Source organism: Falco peregrinus, chromosome 1 (assembly GCF_023634155.1).
Source record: "Falco peregrinus isolate bFalPer1 chromosome 1, bFalPer1.pri, whole genome shotgun sequence".
In the NCBI taxonomy this organism is placed as follows: domain Eukaryota; kingdom Metazoa; phylum Chordata; class Aves; order Falconiformes; family Falconidae; genus Falco; species Falco peregrinus.
In genome coordinates this window covers 10083071-10105616 of record NC_073721.1, presented here as the reverse complement: position 1 = coordinate 10105616, position 22546 = coordinate 10083071, and the positions used below count along the sequence as shown (strand labels likewise).

Below are 22546 nucleotides of genomic sequence, written 5' to 3'. Positions count from 1 at the left end.
AACGCTCAGGACAACATACCAAACTGCAACTAACAGCTGTCTATTTTCAGGAGACGTTGACAAAGTAAGCTTTACTACATGCTATGCAAGGAATGAGAAGCCCTGTAAGGGCTTGCATGGGTCAGATCCACCTTAAACTGAACTAGGGTACAATTCCCCTGGGACTGATGGAAACTGTACCCATTTTAACCAAGACTCAATTCGATCCACATGTAAAGGTCTACCACTTAATGCAATTAAGCATTAGCAGCAAGTTGATCAAAGCAGAACGTGTATAACGACAATAATTTGCACTTACAGCACTTGGCGAAGACCTTAAATTCATCTAAAAGTAAACAATCGGCCACCTTGAGCAGGATCTGTTATTACAGACATTAAGTCCCATTGGAAACTACAACACAAAGAAGTTACATTACTCTCTGCAAGCTGGAAAGCATGAAATTTTACTCCTATGCAAAAGGGACAGCCCAAAGACTACCAGCTCTCCTTAAGTCCGCCATAAATCCCTTAAGTAGGACTTTAATTAGAAGTTATACAGGATTAAGGATGTGGATAGGCCTCATACTGGTCCTTCAGTACGGAAGTGAAGTTTACCCACATGAATCTGTAAAAAAGTTTAAAAATTAAATAAACAAAAATAGATGAATCTCATATTAAAGTTTGAGCTAACTATTACTACTCTACACATACTTAAAAAAAGATTGAGGATTTTTTTATTTTTTTGAGAATTCACTGCTCATGCTGTTCAAAAAGTAGAGGAGTTTGCAATCCAACCAACCGCCCTACATTAAGAAGTAGTTATTTAGCTTAATTTTTCTTCTATATGCAACACTTGATCATTCTGTTAATGAAAAACTAAATTTAGAAAGAAATTAGCACATACAGGGCCTACTCTGAAAGCATTTGTTGCAGGTGTGCACATCCCTGTATGGTTTATATTCCGGTCTCTGTAAGTGCATTTGACCAACAGTATCACTTTCAAAGCCCTTCTTGATCAGTCTACTTCAGGCCTCTCCCACAACTCAATTAACTTTTTAAAATAAAAGGTTGTCCCTAAAAATAGGCCAGACCTGAATTTGCTCCAGTGTATGTGCCTGCAGTTTCTTAAGTATGAATCCTCAGATGTGGATTCTTGTGATACATACTTGAGTCAGAATTTATTTTAAATCAGCTGAGCCCTGTTTAACTTTGAGACTAAGCAGCTGTGTTTCTGTAGTGTCAGGTACATCACAGTTCTAGTCCCTGACTAGCATTCTGGGTCATTTTGTTGCTAGTAAAAGCAACAGCAGAAAAAGCTCCGTGTGAAGTACTCAAGATAGCCCGATGACAGGGGAAGAGGGTTTTTTTGTCTAGTGATATTCAGTAGTTGACATACATCCTATATTCCCTCTGTTAAGCTACATAAGGTTCTTGGTTGTTCTAGTTTCATATCTAATTCTTTCATAAAACTTGAAGTTGCTGGCTACATTAATTTCTTGTAGGAAATGCAAAGCATACTCCTTTTCTCTGTTTGTTTGAATTCACACAAAACCCTTGTGAATTACAGATAAGATACTGTGAACTTTAATATTAAGCTTTTGACCCAAATGTATTCTAATGCAAATACAAATGTTGCTTCATCAACAGCTTTATCACTAGGATTCTACTTAATGGCTTTTCATCTTTTGTTGAATTCAAACAAACAGAAAACTCAATTCTTCTTCACCCCATACTTCACTACTGCCTTACAGATGGATTAAAAAACATCCATGAAAATAAACAGTTCCAGTTGGAAAAAAAAGTTGGAGAGCCACAAGATACCTCGTCCTAATGTACCACCTGAGAGAGTTTGAGCAGTCACGGCGATGGCTAAATTACAGATGAGACAACAGCACACACTGAAGCAGCGATGCAGGTAATCCAAACCCCAAAGAGGCTGCTGCAGCCATTAGAGGTAAGAAGTTGTGCCATGGAAATTACATTTCTAGAGGGCATCTCACAGGTAAACAGCAGTAAGTCAGAACTGACTCCCAGTGCCTTCCTCAGCAAAGCATTTCAAGGGCAATACTTGAGAGAAACTTGTAGGGACTGTTTGATGCTGGGCAGGATGTTCTACCATTAAGCAGAATATTGGGTAATCCGGTACTGCCAGAAACGCTGGTGTTTAGCAGAAGAAAGTATTCATTTTTTGACATGTGACAGAGTTTCTGTGGAAAATGGCCATGAAAGAAAAGGGATGTACCTATCTAGTAACGTAGCACACGGCCCCTGTGAGATAGTACAGTGCTTTCATCTTTACTTTATAGACTCTAGGGGAACAGAGGCTAAAACGTTGTATGAGAATCGGGCATCTAAAGACTACAAAACTGTACCTAAGAGAGTGTATACACTGCACCACACTTTTTCTGCAGACTGGCCACTAATTTCACCTTGGCTTCTGCAAAGCTTCTCCCAGGTGTAAAAATAAATTATTACAGAACAGAAGGTTTTCTCCTAGTTTTCTTAGTTGTTGTTTTTTTTTTTTAAAGTGTGTTTACAATCATTTCATAAGCAACTGAAAAAAAAAGAGGCTATCCAGGTACTGTGAAAAATCAGTGATATTATTAGCCATACTACAAAAAAAGACTTTATTCTTGAGGGCTGTAATAAAAGGCATAGCATTTGCATGGTTTTCCCATAAATACAGCAAAAATAAGGGGAGAAAAACCCCAACCCAACCCCAAAAGTGGTTTCCAGGCAAATTCGCACATGTAAATGCACTGGTACAAAGATGTCCCTAAGCTGCAATTCTAACACAAAAGTTCAGGTTACTTATGCTACTATTGAATCTAGGTACAAGGAATTTAGCCTCATCTGCATGACTGTAATCCTTGACCAACAAGTGTCCTACACTAAAAACAATTTATTCTGTTTGTGATTTCTTTAATGTGATCCTGAGGGAAAGAAAGGCTTAAAAAGAACTCCCAGAAACACAGAGCACGAAACGAACGTTTAATCCTGTCTACACTTACTCTTCAGTTTTGGCCTTGACCTAGGCTCTGCAGACAAGAAATACAAATACTGCTCCTCCACTTAATTTGGTAATCAAGGCTTCACATCTTCAGCTTCTTCTAGCATCCCTTAATGCTCACATTTTCTCTATATTAACATAAGCACTTTGTGATTCTCACCTGGTATAAGGTGATATAGGACATTCTCCCATCTACGGCTACAGCCGCTAGACAATTGCTTTGTATACATTTCAAACGACACTTACAAACCAGAACATCAGCAAAACGTTTTCAACCTCAAAAAAGCCAGTTGTATTTAAATGAAGAGTAAGAAAACGTCTGGTGAGAGACATGTTGTAGAAGTTTATCTTTAGGGCACAACTTGAAGTCTGAAAGCAAGCCCACTTGATCTGAGCACAAGTTTGAAAACGAAAGCGTTGCTTCACTATGCACCAGGCAATAGCAAAGACAAAACCTGAGTTTATTTAGTACTTGCTGTAATTACAGATCCCCTGTTGTCTGCAGTGCTGTTCAGTGCATGAAACAGTGTAGCACCTCCCTCAATGGTAACAAGCATTTCAATTACCAGACCTGTCACGCGGTACATCTGTACTACAGGCTGGGCTGAGACTCACCTATGAGAGAGGGTGGGTTTCATGGAGCTCATAGAGTTCATGGGGGGTTGCATGGGTAGCTTCCCTGGAGGATCGTTCTGCCGGCTTTTCTGGTGGCGAAGCAGCAAGAGCCGTCCCAGTTCCTCACACCACGACGAAAGCAGTGCTGTGCAAACAGAACAAAATGACAGTAAGCGCACGACTGAAGAACCGGCACAGCCGAGTGCAGGCGCAAGCTATTGTAACGGGAGTCACCATCTGAACAGCCAAACCCCAGGAGTGAAAAGCTTGTCCATGAACCACCACTCACATTATTATCCAATCAAATGGAGTCTGTAATTGCCCTACACTATCATTATAATGTTTTTACACAAGTTTCAAACATTCTGCACAGCCCAGGAGGCACGAGAGAACTTCTCTGAGCTGAGCGGTGCAGAGATGAAGAATGGATGAGGCACAAGGACATGGGATAGCTGTTGTGAGTGTAAAAAGACAAAGAAGAATTCATTTTACACTAACAGAAATGTAACAAAAACATACAGAAGACATCACTCACAGAGGGGAGCAAAGAACAACAAAATCTCTTTTCTGTTCGGCTATTTTTGTGCAAAAGATTAATTGGAGAGGCATGACGAGAAACCCACATGCAGGAATTCGTTTCCAAAACTGCTATCAGCTACCAGTCTTGAATAGATAAAGAGAACACGGCCACACTGATGTATGGACACAAAGTTAGGCACTTAAATCTATATTTGACCCAGCACAACCCCTAAATGTGTATTGCCATTATGTGCCTAATCTTCTGGTCAATGAGGGTAATGCTGTGCTTACAGGAAAATCACGCTTATGAACTATGAAGATGCAGAGATTTCCCAGAGGGCCGAAAAGCTTGCAGCTCCCTCTGAAGGCATGAAAGGGGTCATTATCTCTGAAAACGTGGCCTCTCCCTTACCCACCCACACTCGGAAAAGATCAGCCCCTGTTACAGAAACCACCTACTTGGCAGTAAGCAGAGCCCCAGAAAGTGACGGTGGGTGAAATCTGGCTCCCGTGAGCGCACCACCGAAGCCTCCAGCAGCCCCTGACTGAACCTCAAAGCTGCCTCTGATTCCAGCATCAGAAGTGGCTCTGGTAAAAAGTCACCAAGGTATGATGCAGTGAAGAGTTTCACCGGAACCAAGTGCAGCCTAATTGCAAAATTCTGCAGTTGAAGAAACGTTCTCAAGTGGAAGCGCTTGGGGTTTCTCCTTCTTTAAAGTATGCTTTACAAACCCCTCAGAACAAGAAAACGCTTCGTATTTAATTTTTAACTAAGTGTTTTCCTGAGGTGTTATGAACCGAACACAAATCAACAGATTGCACAAGTAGGTGAGAACCAGAAGACTACTCAAAACCCAAGCTGCCACAGTGGTTTAGAGTAGGAGAGCTCTACATGTAATTTCAGCCTTGCTAGTTTGAAAGAGACAAGTGCAGAATTCTCTAAAATTGAGGCTTTTATTTTCCTTTCTTGTTTTTCTAATGGCTGTCTTTTCATCAAATAGCATAATCATAAGCAGCAGCAAAGTATCATTTCAGGACACGCCACCTTCTTTTTCCAGCAGCTACTCACAGGTAGCTACTGGTATTAACACATGCTTAGAACAAATTCCAAGGAGATTAACTGTAAAGTCATATTTGAATGGGGAAAAAAAGGAACCCGCTTTGCCAAGAACACCCACAAATATGATTTTTCAGTACAAGAAACAATCGGAATTGCTGAAGTTTAACAGCTACACAAGAAAGATACTTAAAGCCCAGGCCACTCCTGTGAATTAATCACACATTTGGACAAAGGAGAGGTAGTAATTTCATTGCATTTATCAAGTGGAAGGTCAAGTGTGGTGTTTAGGGAGGCATTTTAGAGCTCTGGTGTGACAAAAAGGGGACACCGCTTCTTTATGGGACTAAATATGGTCACTCGGAAATTGTCAGCCTCACATGTAGCCTACAGAAAGCAATCCCCTGAGCTCTGTGAAACGTTCCAGCAACGAGTGTCAGTCTAAGCTGCTTCTCTATTAGCCAAGGAATCTGTCAACAAGCATTTGATCAAATTATACTCACCTTTTATCCCTGGCATATCATTACTAATGTGTCAGTGACAAAGGCCCCCCTCCCCCTTTCCCAGCTGCCTGGAGATACAAATCCCTGCCTCGCAGGGTTTCTTCCTGCACACCATGGCCACTTGAGCTCTGAGAAACACGAACAAAGCGTTCTGCCGAACGCTAAACGCAGCCATGGTGGGGTAATAGTGGATGCTGAGCACTTCCACAACCGAGTGTAATTACTACGGCATCAAATGGAAATCGTCCATCTTAAATGAGGCTTTGACAGGAGGAGGGAGCTGCTCCTTCTGTGCACCTATATGCACTTGACAAATAGGATAAAAAGCAACAACCCAATGGGTCTGAGGGCAGGAATCTGCAAACAAAAGCCAAACCTGCTTGGAAAAAAAGCAGAGTAACTCCCGGAAAAGGAATATGCCAATGAGATATGCTTTGGTGAGGTGGAGGCAAGAGAAGATCTTAATGAGTTGTTGTTATTACTGATATCCAATACGCACATTTATAAAGGTGAAATGTAAACCATCACAGAACAAACAGGTCCTCAAGGTAAGCCGGGCTGTTTCCTTCTACAAGTTATTTGGAGAAGACCCGTGTTTTTAGGAACTAAGAGACTGTAGGTATACAACAGCAAATTTACTCATCCCTATCACAGCACTCATTACAGAGAGGTTTAACCTTTCCTCCCCGGGGACATTTCGACTCATGTACCATGTATAATAATCACTCTCTTCCCTGTGTCAGTGTTTGTGCATGGAATGAAAACGGAGCTGTTTGTAGCCGCTGTAGGAGTTACCAGTCCCCGTCTACCCAGCTCAGCAGGAGCAAGAACCCTCTAAAGGAGTCTGCGCTCCTCGGCTGGAAATGGTGGTCTCCCTTCTCCCCTGCCCTATCCACCTCCACTGCTCCACCCTCCGCTTGGTAAGATGAATATACACACACACACACACATCTGGTACAGCTGGCTTCTGGAGAACATCACTTCCTGGGCTATTCAAGCAAGATGAAACAAACTCGAAATGAATTTACAGATTACACTATTCATCTTTAGTGTACTTAGTTACTGCTTTTTATGCTGACAGTATTAGGCGCATCTCAACTCATTTACACTCAAAGCACGAGAAATTCTGTATCATACTATAATGAACAGATAAAGCAGCAAGCACAAAGGACAGCTACAGATGGTGCCAACAGTCAGTCTCTCCCTCTCATAGCACAGCCAAGCAGCTGCTTTTTCTCCCCCCCTCTGCCCCTCCTCCTTGTACAACAGGAGCACAGATTTTGCAGATGGACCATCCACACTGTCTCTCGCAGCCTCTTGCTGCGGCAGCTTAATGATCAGATTTAAATCCTGCTCCTGTCTGCATTGCTACAATGTCCCTTGCATATAATGATGTGGCTTTCCTGCTCAAGTCAAAATCAACTGTTGCAATGGGGGGAAAGGAAAAAATCCTTAAATGCACCCCCCCACGCAGCTAAGGTGTAAAATACAACCTGGTTAATACACCACAATTGACATTTTCAATCCCTGTTCAGTCACAGAGGGCTCTGCCAGCTCATGCCAAAAGACGCATAATAATGGCAATCGAACGAATGCTGACAGTTTAAGTGTATTCACACATTTATTTGGCTTAAAGGGACACACTCTGGGATGATTGGTGCAATATTTGACCTACTTTTCTCCATTTGCAAAATCTGTATCATTCTTAATGGGATTGCATTTTACTTAAAGCGTTGATGTATTTTCATAGGAATAAATCAATACTGATTTGCTAACAATGACTGTGTTAAGAAACCAACACAGAAATGAGCAGCCTCAGCTTTCACATTTGTGAAACAGAGAAAAACAGGAAGATGTAAAAAGAAAAGAAATTTCAATTAGAGTAGCCCAAGGGGTTTCCCTAAGGAAGCAAGAGAAAAAACCTGTTCAGAGATATTTAGCTTGCTGCTACCCGGTCCCATTTTTGCTTCTTCTTTCTCTGAAGAGGACCAGACGTTGCAAGAGTGTGTCTCAGCACAGAATGTGACCGACCTCTCCTTAAAATACTCATAAATACTCCCACACACCCAGAGCTGGCCACACTTTATGTTCTTCTGGATGCCTCCAATAGTTTTAAATGCTTTCATTGAAAAAATCGTAAGACATCGCAATGTATCCACACTGGGGACAAGGAAAGGGAAGAAGGCTGGAAGGCAAAGATTTTTATTTTTTTTCCCTTCAGCTGGAGTCACATTTCAAGCATTCCTCTGCAACCACAGAGCTAAGCCCTGTTTGAAAGAGAAAGGAAGCAATTGTTATTTAATCCCCCACCTCTAGGAGCTAGGTCTTTAAGAATGTGCCAAATATTGCAAGATTTGCAACACAATTATTAGGATTGACACAATTATTAGGATCAGCCGCATCCCCCCATCCCTGGTACTGTTCCTTTCCTGTGAGAGCCCTTTTGTGCTGAAAACCTGCCAGGCAGTAGGGGAACAAAGGCCTCTGCTGCCCCTGCTCCAGGGCACCTTCCCATCTCGAAGAGCCACGTGAGCCCATTCACCCAGCAGTAGCATCACAACCGCTTCGGAAGCACTGGGCCCTTCCATTAGGAAAACCAAGAAGTTCGAGCTGGGGGAAGCCAGGGATCACGTCCAGGCTGCCCACACCGCTTCTTACTTCTTGACGACAAATGATGCTGGCGTACTTGCAACAGTTATGTGATGGATGCTGATGACGCAGCTCAAAGGACAGTTTATAGCCACAGCATCCAATATCGGTGCAGCCCACTACAATCCCTTTTGGGTCAGGGAGCAGAAAGCGGAAGGAAAACAGGCTAAGCGATCAATGCTACCCCATAGACTCACTAATGCATTTCATCAGCTGCATCCACACCAGCACCGATAGCTGCAATCCTGTAACTGACTGATTTAACTCGGTGGTGCAAAATGCCATAGTAAGCATCTCCAAGTGAATGAGCCAGTGGGCTCCCTAGAAAGCAAAATACAGAGAAGCGCGGTGCTAATCTATTTACCTATTATGATACCCTAGTATTAGTTACAGCTTATCACCTCAGTAAATCGCTGCCTCTTGTTAGGAAACATGCTTAAAGGTGCAGCAAACTGTTATTTACAGGCAGACACTGTATTTACAGCCACAAAGACAGGTGAGGAGGGGATAGGACAACAGCTCAGTAATTTCAATGCCTTCTGCTTCCCGGGAGACTGCTGGAGGAGCACAATAGGATTACCGCTTCCTTGCTGCAGTTAAGCTGCAGTAGATAGTTCAATAGGCAGACTGGCAGACCTGTAGTTCTTACTCACTGCAATGAAAATATTAGGAAAAAAGGAGGAGTCTGATTCGGAGAACTATCTGTTCAGCACCGTCTCGCTAGTTTGGTTTTGTGTCTCAGAAGGAAATGCATTTGGCTGAAAAGATGTTTACAGCACAAGTATGAAAATACAGCATTTTTTTGCAATCATATCTGTTAATTTCATATTGCTCCTAGAAACAAATTCATATTTTTTACACGGAGAATTCCAGATAGAGTGGAATACAGGGATACCGAGGGCTTTCTATCCTCTTCCGTATAGACTGCAATCTAAATACAGTTTTTATAAATCATCCAGTGAGATAATCTGGTGGGGTGGGAAGGGAAGCAGCGAAGAGGAGAGGAATGGAAATAACTATTGTCTTGGTTATTTAAGAACGTTATTACTTTTTACACAGGAAAATGGAGACTATATACTGTTTGGAAAAATATATGACAAATGTTAACTACCTAATGCTCAATGTGTTGTAGTGTTAGACAAATAACTTTGATTGCATTATAAGGACAGACTCTTTGTCCACAATTTTGGGAAGCAGCAAATCAGATGTTTTCCTCCTGTTTTGAAAGCCATTTTGCTTTTAAAGATCTGGGAAATGGAGAAAGAGAGAGAAACTTGTCATCTCAAACTATTTCAAGGACTGATTTTCCTGCAGCTCTCCTCCTCACAGGAGTACTCCAGCAGAGCCTGGCAATGGCTGGCTAACCCGTCCGACAGTCAGGGCAGGAATGCAAGGCCACAAAGGAAATAGAACGGATCTATCCATTAGGAGAGAATCAGAGTATGTGTTTGCCCCTCCTCTTCAGATCTTTCAAGGTGTCCTAACCCTGCGACAGACGAGCCCTACCTCTGTCATTACACAAGCTTCTGCTCTCTATCTGCCTCAATGCCGAGTGCACAAAAGGAGTATACGTAACGCCAACTACAAAGCAGAAGTAGTCATTTCTCAGCGGTCTGGCTGTTCAACACGGACTCGCCGCAGCTCCCAGGGAACCCAACCCCTCCTCCCAGGCCCACCTCCCTGACTGCCAGCAGATGCCCACCCTGCACACAGGGGCCCACGGCACAGAGCCAGTGCTTGCTCCCACCTCATCCCCAGAGGCTTACACCCCAGCTGCCTGCTTTTTTGGAGCAGCTGAGGACTGTGCTTGCTGTTCTCCATCAGGCAAAATGAGCGATGTTAGCTTGAACAGTCTGAATAAGCGAGCTGGATTAAACCGACTGACTTCACCTGAAGTTAAAAGCCCCAACACAAACATGCTCTGCTAGTAGAGTAGCGAGGTGTACCGCCTCCAAATGCACGCAGGTTTAAAAAGTGCTAGTGCCAACGACCACACGGCAAACTGCGTGGAACTGAATTCCCCAGCAGAGCAAAGGAGGCGGCTGCTCAAACCCTGCTCTGGGAGGCATGAACCGCCCCGCTAATCGCAACAGGAACACAAAGTCAACACCCACGGTTCCATACTGTGAAACGGGGTATGGTACGTGTTTCTACCTCCAATCTCCAAGTAATGCCCTTTATCGCCAATGCCTCCTTCATTGCTACAGCTGTGTCCTGCAGAAATACCCAGCTTTGCCCCAGTAGGATCTATAATGCGGTTACATATTATCATCAAAAAGCCAAACACCACACAGGTATGTAGCAAAATAGATAACCCGGGGAATGCCTAATTAAACTGAATGTAATACCAAATTAATTAACAGAGGTTCTATTCAATAAAACCCTTACTGCGAACCACAGAGTTATCTAGCATGCGCTTGCGAGGCTGCTGCATGAGAGTGACACCACGTACAAGCCTGGTCTTGAATATGGGTCCAGCTATATATATATATATGTAGGCCTCCCCAAAAGCTCTTGCCAATTGGAATAGTACATGCAAGAGACATGGATTTGAATACTGCTGTCCTTATGCCATGACTTCAGTGGAACTGGGATTCCCCAATTTCCTTCTACACTTGCCAAAACCTGGCAGAGCATCTTACCAGATTCACTACATTAACTTTGAAGTAATACATTACAAACCCAGCAACAACGGCTCGATTTGGCAAGCACAAAACACCCTGCATGGATCCAGATAAAATACGTAAGCAGCTCATTTAGGCTTAGCTGTACCCACGTTGCTACATCCGAAAACATGCCCCATTAAAAAGACAAGACAAAGCTGGTGAAAGGCCACCAGCAAGTGAATCTTGGATACGGCTCTCCAAAGGAAATGCACTCCAATAGCATTAGACTCCTTGTTTTCTTACTCATCCAATTGTTCGTTTTCACTGCTTAGATTTCAAACAACAGTGTCTTTCATTACTGCTGTATGCTTTTATTTTGTGATGCCAGTTCAAGTCATCAACAGATCTCACACGTAATACAGCCATCTGAAAAGTGGAAGTCACTCGCTTTAACCCATCTTTGGCTAGGTTCAAAGCGGTGACCTGTAGGTGAGAGGCTCCGTTTCGCTTAATCCATCCTGAGCCCTCCAATTACTACGGCAAACAACTCCTGAGCTAACATTGCCACTAACACCCAAAAGTCCTAGAAAAAAATACCTGAGGCATTTAACCAGAGTTTGAACACGGGGAATCCCTGCACAATCAGTATGATGATGGAAGTCACAAAAAGGGAAAATCGGGTTGGCTATCTTCAATACAAAAAAAAGAATAACTGCAAAATTGGAGGTTCAGTTTCCAACTGAGGAAAATAACCCAAATGATTCAAAAGGACCAAGAGGGAAGTAAAAAATGAGTAACAACCAAAATGGATTTGTCAGGAACAAATTGCACGCACACTTCTTCTGCACCTTCTTTATGCTAGCAGACAGGAGACCTTGAGCACAGATTTGTTTGATTTTAGTGAGGTTTCAGTGCTGCTTTACATGACATTCTTACAAATAAATAAGGGAAATAAGGTCTAGCTGAAGACAACACAAAATGGCTGGAAACTTAAGCTTACTGAACTATTAAACCAATAGTAAGTAACAGAAACAAGCATTACCAGATGGGTCTTTGCAGGACTTTGTTCTGGGTCTGAAATTACTGAATGCTTCATTTACGGGTAGCCACGATGCAGAAGATAAAGGGCTAGAACATATTTGCATTGGGTTCGTGTGGCCAGGCTCAGGGGGATGACGACACGGATGGAAGACAACGACATGGTCTACAGGGGTGGCTTCTGTGAGAAGCTGCCAGAAGCTTCCCCCATGCCCGATGGAGCCAACGCCAGCCGGCTCCAAGACGGACCCGCTGCTGGCCAAGGCCGAGCCCATCGGTGAGGGCAGGGTGACACCTTTACCCACCACACACCAGCGACTGCAGCCGCAGAGAGGAGCCAGAATGTGTGAGAGCAGCAGCCCCGCAGCCCCCCAGGCCAGCGCAGGAGGAGGCAGGAGATGCTCCAGGCACCGGGACAGAGATTCCCCGGCAGCCCGTGGTGCAGCCCACGGTGAGGCAGGCTGTGCCCTCAGCCTGTGGATGTCCATGGTGGAGCAGGTCCCCACCTGCAACCAACTGAGGACCCCGCTCTGGAGCAGGGGGATGCCCGAAGGAGGCTGTGACCCTGTAAGTCTACCCACCAAAGTGTTCTGTGTCCATTTACAGATGATACAAGCTGGAAAGAAGCATCAGTTCACTGCAGAAGTTTGGTGTTGAAGCCATCTTGAAAAGTAGGAGAAACAGTCTGAAACTACGTCCAACAGGGACAAGTACGAAGTATGACACTGTGCACCTTGCCAGCAACAGGGTGAGAACCGTCTCCAAAGGCAGGAATTCTCAGAAGCACAGCTGAAGGCTGAGCCGTGCTGTGCTGCCACAGCAAACTCAGCCATGTGCACATGGAAGCCGAGTCTCAAAGACACACAGTTCTCCTTCCTCTCTACCCCACCACAATGTACAGCCACAGAAGGGGGAGACAAATCATCAGAATGACTAGGAAAAAACCCTATCAATATAACCTCTAAGAAAAGATGGCATGGAGTAGGGCGCTTTGTGTGTGTCGGGCTTTTGGTTTGTGGGAGGTTTTTTTGCTTGGTTTTTTTTTTTTTGGAAGAAGGAAGATTGACAGCAGTATTCCAATTTACTAAGTAACAAAGCATTATCCATATCCACAGTAGAAACACTAAAATATAATAAAGAAGGAGAGAGAAAAGACACCAGTTAGGTAATAGGAGCATCCTAATGCTCCTAAATACCCTAAGGGGTAAGCTGAGGAATTTCCATGAATGGAAATGCTGAGGAAAGGTCAGATAAACATCCAGGGAGAACCCTTTCAGGGATTCTTCAGGCAAGGGGGCATGGCATAGAAGACTTTTGGAAGTCTTTTGCAATCAAATGAATCTATGATTGTGAACAAAGGAATTTCAATCAAACAGCCCACATCGGAAAAATATTTAAATCTGGTTTGTATTTATAATTATTCCAAAAAGAACAGAAGTGTAAAAAATATTTCACATCTCAGTTACAGAGTGGAGAGCTCCTGCAGGGACTGCTGCACTGGCTGTCCAGCTACATGGCTTGCTGGCTACGTTTTAAAGATGAAAGAAACCGAGAGCAGGTGATGTGCTGAAGGTCACACCATTTGTGACACAACGAGTCCCAGAACAGAGTGGATCATACACCTTCCTCTCTTTGCAAGGAAAAACCACAACCGCCACATCAAGGGGTTACTGCTCTGTGCCCGCAGTCTCTGTGCCTGCCATGGAACATTTTCAAACAACAACTGTAAAACATCTGGAGAGGCTTTCAAGGAGGGGAAAAAAAAATTACAAAAACCACACAACCAAAATTTATAGCAGAAACGTGTTTCCAAAGTTAACATTGCACAGCCAGAACTTCTGAGAAGGACCAAAAGCTATTTTAGGAACTTTAGCTTCTTGGTTCTGCAGTCTCGCTCTTTGCTTTAATTTTACATTATTTTATATTTTTATGGGAAAAGAATGTTTTATCAGGTGTCCTCAGAATTTTTTTATTTTTGTACGATTCATGTAATACAGCCTTTGCCAACTTCACTTTTAAGGGCTGAAGGAAAAAAAATGTGTTAGTTTTCTATGCTGGGGGTTGCACGACCATTTTTCACACTATACAAACTTTGTACTTGAATAGAACTAAGCTGAAAGTGCTCTGACCCTACCCTTGCATCTTGTTTTTCATTCTGAAAGAAAAATTACAACCATGTACAAAATAATCTCTATGTGCTGAACATAAAAACAGTTAAGGACATCAGCAAAGGGAAACTCAGCCTACAGGAGTTTTTAACTTACCTATTTCTGCTTGAACAATGCAGAGCAGAGAGGTGTGCCTACACTGCAATTTCAAGGCAGCAATGTTTCCCATCTCACCGCCCAGCTGATGCCTTACTTTTCTGACAAAGTCATTACATCTCTTTTTTCCCTCTGTGCCCCACCAACTCCACAAACCCTGTCATCTTCTTTCCTTTACTAGCAACCTGCTCTGCTCCTCTGGTACCAATCACCTTTTCTGAAGAACTGCCTAATTAATTAACATTCAATTAACACACCAAAGTTAAATGCCAAATAATTGTTCCCAAGCTGCACTGGGAACTTGGTAACTAATCTGAGCAAGAGACGGGCTTCTGTACCCTGAAAGTTCATTTCTTCTAGCTGCGTCCATTAGGTTAATGGGCATTTCTCACCTCAGACATGGCTGCATTAAAGGAGCAGACTTTGTGAGCCATGGATGCCCCTGCTAAGGCATTCTCATACCCTTTAAAACACAACATGCACTATATGTTTCTTTTATTTATTACCAAGAAAGCAAACCCAGCGAATCATGTCATCTATGCTGTTACGATTAGGGCCACACAGAAAACTCAAGCTGGTGTAAAGTAAGAAACATATAAATAACCCCACCCTGATCTTCAGATTATTTTGATTGTATTTTCATGATACAGTGTTCAACAGCAACAGTGCCTTCAGGTAGCCTTGTCTTCTGCTGCCTGTGCCCATGCCCCGCTGCGCCTTGCACACTCCCAGCTGTGCTGAAGCATCTTTTTGTATGACCACTCTGTGAACCTGACCAGGAATCCTATCTGGTTTTTTTCTTTTTTTTTCTTCTTTTATCCACGCCCCCCAGCATTTATTTGGTTTTGTTTTGTGTTTTTCCTCCAGCTAGATGAATTCCCTGCTGTGGCTCAGAGCCTGGCCCCAGCACCAAGGCTACGGCACTCTGCAGAGGCGGAAAGCAGCCAGCTGTTTCTCTGCACAGGCGGTATCCGAAGACACGGCTCCAGTGCACACGTACACGCCTCAGTTCAATTAGCTGAGCTACAAGCACACAGCGGTTTTGAACACGAGACTTCTTTATCTAAAAACCCAAGTACGAACATTAGTATTAGACAGATTAGAAATTGCTGTTTCCTTGTCTTCAGGGGAATGTTTATGGTTTTACATAGGTAGAAATAGGTTATCTACAGAACAGGGGAGAGGTGAAAAAATGAACACGGCTAATTGCTTTTTACATGCATCTAGGGAAGAAGCCAGGAGAAATCACAGCCCACGCTGATTTTTCAGTACCTTTCTTTTCTCTGCCTGAAAATAAAAAAGGAAATGGGGAAGAGGGAAAGGGTTATTTGTGACTATCTCATCCTATGGACATTTACAGAAGAGCAGCCTGCCTAAATTCTCCCAGAGGGCATCTGGCCCCCTCTCCCTGCGCACAAGTGCTAGAATTTCAGGACTGGAGTGCTATAAGATAATGCCATCACTGCTCTTGCCATCTATAAATAACAACTGCATTTGGATCCAGCTGAGTCACGTGGCAAAGCTGGCCAGCGATACGTACATGTGTGTGAGCACGCATTTGGAAACCCAAATAATTCTAATAATCTTGCATGAAATAAGCTTTAGCTTTCCAAATTTAGCTCTGGTCCATGCAGTCTCTGCGGCTCGAAGAGGACTGCTATTATTTTTTTTTTCAACACTGCTCTTCCCTTGGAAGCTGCTGACTAGGGCATTAGTGGGGTATTGTGCAAAACCGTATCATGTGCTGCTGCGCAGACAGACTGCTCGGAGAGGCAGACAAGAATCAATTCCTCCGGCAGCTCTGCTAACCCTCCCTCCCCTCTCATTGACATCTTATCTCAGCCACTGAAAAGGCGAATGGGCCCAAGTGAGGCAGCCGTGGGGAGGGGTGGGCGGGTGAGAAAGCGAGACAGACAGCACAGCATGGATGCCACACGCTGGAACAGTTTTCCGATCTCGCGCAGAACTGCAGCACGAGCCTTCCCAGCCTCCTAAACATTTCAGACAGGGGACTGGCACGACAGAGAAAATGATACAATCCTAATGACACACAGAAGCAGGTTTTAGCACCAATTTTCTGCAGCAAATCTGTTAGAGCAGTGCAAAAGGATGATTAAATTTTTTATTTTTTTTTTTAGAAAAAATTACGTAATTTCGATGCTTTAACAATCCCACAGCATTAGTAACAAACACAAATGGGAAACCATTTCAGATGAGTTGTGTGTGACTCCTCAGGGCGCCTTCCGGGAAAATGACTAGAATACAACCTGACATGACCAATAGAGCCTACAAAAAACATTGTTTATCCAAGACTATAAAACCCACAAGACATGATCAGGGGTAAGATTTTCATCTTCAGCAGCTAAAACTGAAGAGAGCATATACCAAGGAGGAGAGGAGGAAGGAGGAGGGAGGGCAGAGAGGGACCCAGAGGATTTCCCAAGACTTCAAGCCCCGTTAATTCTGCAGAGCTTTTCACAGGGACAGCGTTTCTGTTTTACAGCCTGTAGAAAAGCAGAGTTTACACCAGCACTGAGCAAACATCCTGTCTAAATAGCAACCACGTCTATTTTATGTTCCCGGCACATCTGGATAAGAAGAATCAAAATGGACATCAGAACTCTAAATATTACTGTAAAACACACAGTACGATGCTATCCAAGCAGATGGGAAATAAAATTCTCCATTCTTGGTCAGAACCATTTTGGATTAGCTCCGGCTCATACTGAAGACAGTAGAAAATACTGTAAACAATTTCAGCTGCAGGAAGGCTGAATCTCTTATATTACATCTACACAACTCTACCAGTCTGATCCCTTTTTTTTTTTTTCTTTTAATATACACCATTTTAAGTGTACTTTACAAAAGGTAACTTCTCCTTTATACATTGATAAGTACTTTCATGTTAGTCTAGCAGATAATAATTTTAATTTGAGCAATGTAAACTAAGAAATTATGTGGGAAAGTGGCTAGAACAGAGGGCCAAAACCAAGAAAGGTGAGAACAAAAGATAAGATAATTATGTTAAAGAAAGATAAGGTTTCTGAAAGGTTAGAGAGTTGCATTTATTGCCTACAGACTGTGCCTGGCTACTTAACTGTCTGGGGACGATATAAATGGCCTTTCACAAACACATAAGAACTAGCTCCTTCCACAAGGAACTTGAAAGAAATGCAGTAAAAGTTCAAAAACGAGATGGCATGGGCAAAGATTTCTCAGGGAAATTAACACAGGAATGTTTTCTGGAAGAAACTGGTTACTTGAAGAGCTTGAAAGAAAGAAGTGGTTTGCAGCCACGGGTTAGGAAATTTTCTCTAAGGGGAATAGACTGAAGTAACTTTGAAAACACGAGGGTGGAGGGAGAGACAAGGAGAACCATCAAGAGCAACAGAAACCATCAAGAGCAATGGGAACAAGGACAGAGGGAACAAGGAACAGACCTGAGGGCGCTGGCTGACTGTTTAATGAGAAGGGAGAATGATTAATGACATGGGCTCCAAGAAGGTGTGATTTTGTATTCTTTTTTTCCCCTGCATACTTTTGGTTCCATATTTTACTTTGAGAACAAGTTTCTACTACATTTTCCTCCTGCTTAGAGCCCACGTATGTACCTTGCCACAGAAGAAAGCCCCCCAAAAAGCCAAACTGTCCAAATTTGGCCAAATTCAAATAGTATCTGCAATACCCCATCTAATCTTGCCTACTGCAATATAAATCTGCATTAGCAGCCTACAGTTTGGTGATATGAAAACTAGAAATTACAGCATTTCAAAATTTCACTTTTTGGATCATTTAATTGACATTGGCAAAAAAAAGCTGTCCACAGGAATTGCTCCTGCTTGTATACTACACACACACACACCATCCTTCTACCTCTTCATTAGCACAACACTCCTGGAAGAAAGAAAGAAAGAAAACTGCTGTTGAGAAAGAAAACTGCTGTTGAGAACACCTGGTTTGCTCTCTCTTAGATTTTGTATTATTTGTTAAGATTAATTCAGAATACCAGCTCCAGTTCCAAAGGCTGTAAAAGAAAGGGTAAAAAAAAAAAAAAAAAAAAAAAAAAAAAAGAAAGAAAGAAACAAAAAAAAAGGCAGGCAGTACAGTTTGACTGTGGTGTTGGCCAAAAAAAAAAAAAGGTAACCCCTCCCCCCCCTTTTTTTTAACTTCCTACACAACATAGTTGTTCTCCCTCTGTCTTCTGAGTCATATCTGTTCATGTTACTAAGAAAGCCCCACAGAGCCAATATCACTAGGGAAGAACAAGATGTATTTTCAACAACTCTTAGCTGATTCCAGCGGCTGCAAAACCTTTATTTACAGAAACGATAAAAAAAGCAGCAATAACATTGTGAATTTCAGGTTCTAGATACCTTAATTCATGAGCCAGGGATATACGGTGTGGAAAGGTAACAGCAGACATTGTCTGTCCGTCTAGCAAGGTAACTCCTGAAAGATGGCACTGTGTGTACAGTACTTAAAGACATGAGGTCAGAAATGTTACCGAAATTTCCACCATGACCACAAAAGTCCCATGTATTAACACCAACACAAAAAACCTAAAGGTAGTTAAAAAAAAAAAAAAAAAAAGAGTGCGGAGTGTTTCCACATTGCAAAATGCTTCAGTTTTCAGGAAGCAGGATTCAAAACTAAAAATATGCCCATCATAACAACTGTCTTTAACAACTATTTTGTAGCAGTACCCTAAATCTGGTATTTTTCAACTGCAGAGTTTGGTGCTGCCATGTGATCGAGCCCATGCAGTCTAAAAGACACACAAGTAAACAAAGCACTTCTTTTATCTGCAAGTCCCTGATAAACACTAGCTAATCCTCACCTAATCTTGCGAAGAGAACATCATCCTAGTTTTACAAAGAGGGAAGCTAAGGTAGTGACCTAATCCTCTGGGGGGAATACTCAGGTTAGAATGCCAAAGAGACTGGTTATTGTCTAAAGGCACAGTGAAATCACACCTAGTTGCTGCCAGGGCGAGGGACTCCGAGGCTACAGACTGGTAGGTCTACGTGAAAATTTCTGTCAGTTCTGATACATTTCTGCTGCCAAGACTATCCCCACTCCTCCCTGAGGGACCTTTCAGGTAACTGCTGACAAAAAGACCAGGAAGGAGAGAACGGGTTTGGACATCAACATAGAAACAGGATCTTCATACCCATAGAGCAGGGTCTTGAAAGGAGAGGAACTGCTCTGGAGGAGGATAATGACAGTCATTTAGGACATACATTCACAGTCATCCATAGCATCCTGAAGCAGAGAGGATCAATGCACTCAACATCAGATGTGGGATTAGAGCTCAGAGGCTCTTTTCCTAGCCTGGATGCAGCCCACTAGACCATGCTAATCTGACAGGAGGAGTTCCTGCAAGGCAGCTGAAAAAAAGCACAGATCCATGTCACAAAAAATAAAACAGGGATTCTAAAACCCCTTTGCAAATACTTGCCCAAGCAAATGTGCTACTGAACGCTAGAGAATAAATAATAACAAAGTGGCAAAGGCTAAAAATCTTCTTTTTTAAGCGGACTTCCAAGGACACGCACATGCTGGGAAAGTGCTCGACTCTGCAGCCTATTTGACACCTGGAACAACGACCACAGAGAACTCCAGCACCAGCCCAGCAACTTGAACCAGAGAGGGTTCAAAGCTGAAGCCTAGGATCAAGCAATCAAAGCTTTAAAGTGAAATAGTCTAGTTCACTGCAATATTTATAAAAGGTAGTACCTCAAAGCTTTCATGAAGTACTGACTAAGCCCCTGCTATTACAGACTGGAATAAACTAATAGGGAAGTTATGTTTAAGGAAGCCTTGTAAAGCAGAAATGTATTTAATCCTGGAAAAATCTAGGAATCAAAAAGGATAGCAGAACACAACATGGGTAAGCCAACATGAACAGTTCTGTAAGGTAAAATGGATGCATTAAAAAAGGTATAAAGACTTCCTAAGGGAAGACTGGAAGAAGGTTGCGTGAGCTACAGCAAATAGTACTGTGGGTACCACGATGAAACAAATGACAGCCTTCCATCAGACAGGTTCTTGACTAACAACTTTCTGCAGGTAGGCACTGATTACAAAAACCAACCAGCAAAACCCACAACCTGCACCTCTGTGGACTAAGGTGAGGGAGAAGAGTACATACGAAGCACATTCACGACACTAATGAGAGAGAACCACTGAGCAATTAACAAAGACAGCTGTTATCTCCTGCAACGGACACTGCTGTGTTCCAGACACGTCATGAGGTCTTTACTAAAGACTTTTATTTAGTAAAGGTGAGAAACTACCAAGGATCAAACCAATAGTCTCTTGAGTTCAAGGAGTATTTTCATTTGTCTTAGGCAATGGAGAAAGCACCTACTTACTTTGTCAAATGCACCTTACAGGGGTCAGAAAAACCCTTTCCAGTGTTCGGACAGACAACATCAGCTCAGAAACTTTAAATCGAATAATAATCTTCCATACATGTAGAACCAAACCCACAGCAATCTCAACCCTAACATAAGTGCAGGTAAATTACAATTAATCCCCAATTCCAAACAAAGCTTTAAAATACAGGAAATGTTCCTTTTTTAGGAAGGACTACTCAGCAGTGTTTCATTGGGCACTGGTGTTTTCCAAAGCCTTCGTCTGCCAATTTGATGGTACACTGGAAATTTTTTGTTAATTCTTTGGGAACTTGCATTTGATCAAGACAAAAATTTGCTACCTAAATTTCGCTACTGTAACTACAAAGAGGCACAAGTGGCATAAAGATCCATTAGACAAGCATAATCAAAGTGCAAAAAAAAGCAGCATTAAGTAGTAAGGTGAAAGAACTGACGTATGTAACTGCTCCACTCTGGAGCAGTGACTGGCTCTTCAAATGTGTTTGTACATTCTGATTTAGACAGGAGCACTAAACCAAATATTAACAAATAGTAATGGCAAATGCCTAAACCTCAGTAAAACAGCACACCTATAAGTGGCATTTTTTTAATGGTGGAAAGAATGAGGATCATAAAAAAACACCTGTCCAGTGAAATATGAAGAGTGCTAGTGCCTGTACCTGGTGAAATCAAACAGTATTCTAAATTGCTATCAGAAACATTATGTTATCATGTGCTGGCTCACAACTTGCACCATGCAGACTGAGCAGTTCTGGGTTTACCCTGTTCAGTTAAAAACTCCAGCTTACGGAATGCTTTGGCTATTAGCAGTAAACAAGACGGAAGAGACCAGTGACACTGGCTACAAGAAAAAAAGTTAGCTGCTGTTAACCTCGCTTAAGACATGGGAAACACAACTGGGTAAGTCAAAGACTCAACCCAAAACAGTGTGCAAGAAACATAAAAAGTGAACAGGTGAAAGAATGCACACAGTAGGTGAGGACATGATTCCCACACACTAAAAAACCCCACAGGAATTGGCACAAGCAGCAGGAGGACACTGCTTAACCTGTGCTTGGAAACAGTACGCTAGGCAAACCTGCAGATCTGCTCAGGGAGAACGGGAGAAAGGGGGAGGAAAAGCAGGAGGAAAACGGGGGCGGGTGGGCCATGGAAAGTGAAACAGTCTCATGAGTTCTCCCCCATGACCCCCCCCCTCCCGCACACATGCCATGCCCCAGCTTGAGAACCCCTTGTTTACCAAGACCAGAAAGGAATGAGCACCCCACAGGCCCTGGCCTGGGAGGCCACCAAACCCTGCCATGGCTGACCCCGGCGGCAGGCTGAAAAGAGGCTTAGGTCCTCGGAGGAATGAAAGCAACAATTCGGGACATGAACTGCCCAGCTCCAGGGATTTTATTTTAATTAGCTCACAGCACTTTTACACGTGTAGAAGTTATCTATGGTGATTTCTTCCTACAAAGAGTAATTACAGTGGTTTTTTTGAGGATTTACAATTAACCCAAGTTTTCAGTTACAAACAAATTGAAGTCTAACTGGTGACGACTGAACCCGAGAAGACTAATGTATAAAAGCACACAAACACTTTGGTTCTTTAGCCAAAAGCTGATACAAGGCTTCCCCTCCTCCTCCCCTTATTCTGAGGGGTTTCTGTGGTTCAGAAAGCAGACGGACCCCATCTAGATTAGAATAAACTGACATTTCACTAACTGAAAGCTGAGCCAGAGAGAGCCATACCTGAGTGAACCCTTATTACTTCTAGAATAACACCAGACAGAGCTCCAGGCCACCCAGGAGGGATGCGAGGGGGTGCATCCCTCTGCATGCACACTTCTAACTAGCTAACTCAAGGAATGGACAGGCAACTGATGGAATAAATGGCACCAGCATTTTTTGATCCTTAAAAAA

The 22546-nt window shown here is 42.9% G+C and overlaps 1 protein-coding gene across 10 annotated transcripts in view; it reads right to left on the bottom strand.

Moving 5' to 3' along the window:
* ZMIZ1 (zinc finger MIZ-type containing 1) overlaps positions 1–22546 on the bottom strand; it is a 307342-nt gene that overhangs the window by 49820 nt on the left and 234976 nt on the right. For all 10 annotated transcript variants that reach the window (XM_055798721.1, XM_055798767.1, XM_055798747.1 and 7 more), the window contains one exon: positions 3605–3749. In XM_055798721.1, coding sequence (XP_055654696.1) covers positions 3605–3749 — 145 coding nt within the window. The remainder of the gene's footprint in view (positions 1–3604; positions 3750–22546) is intronic.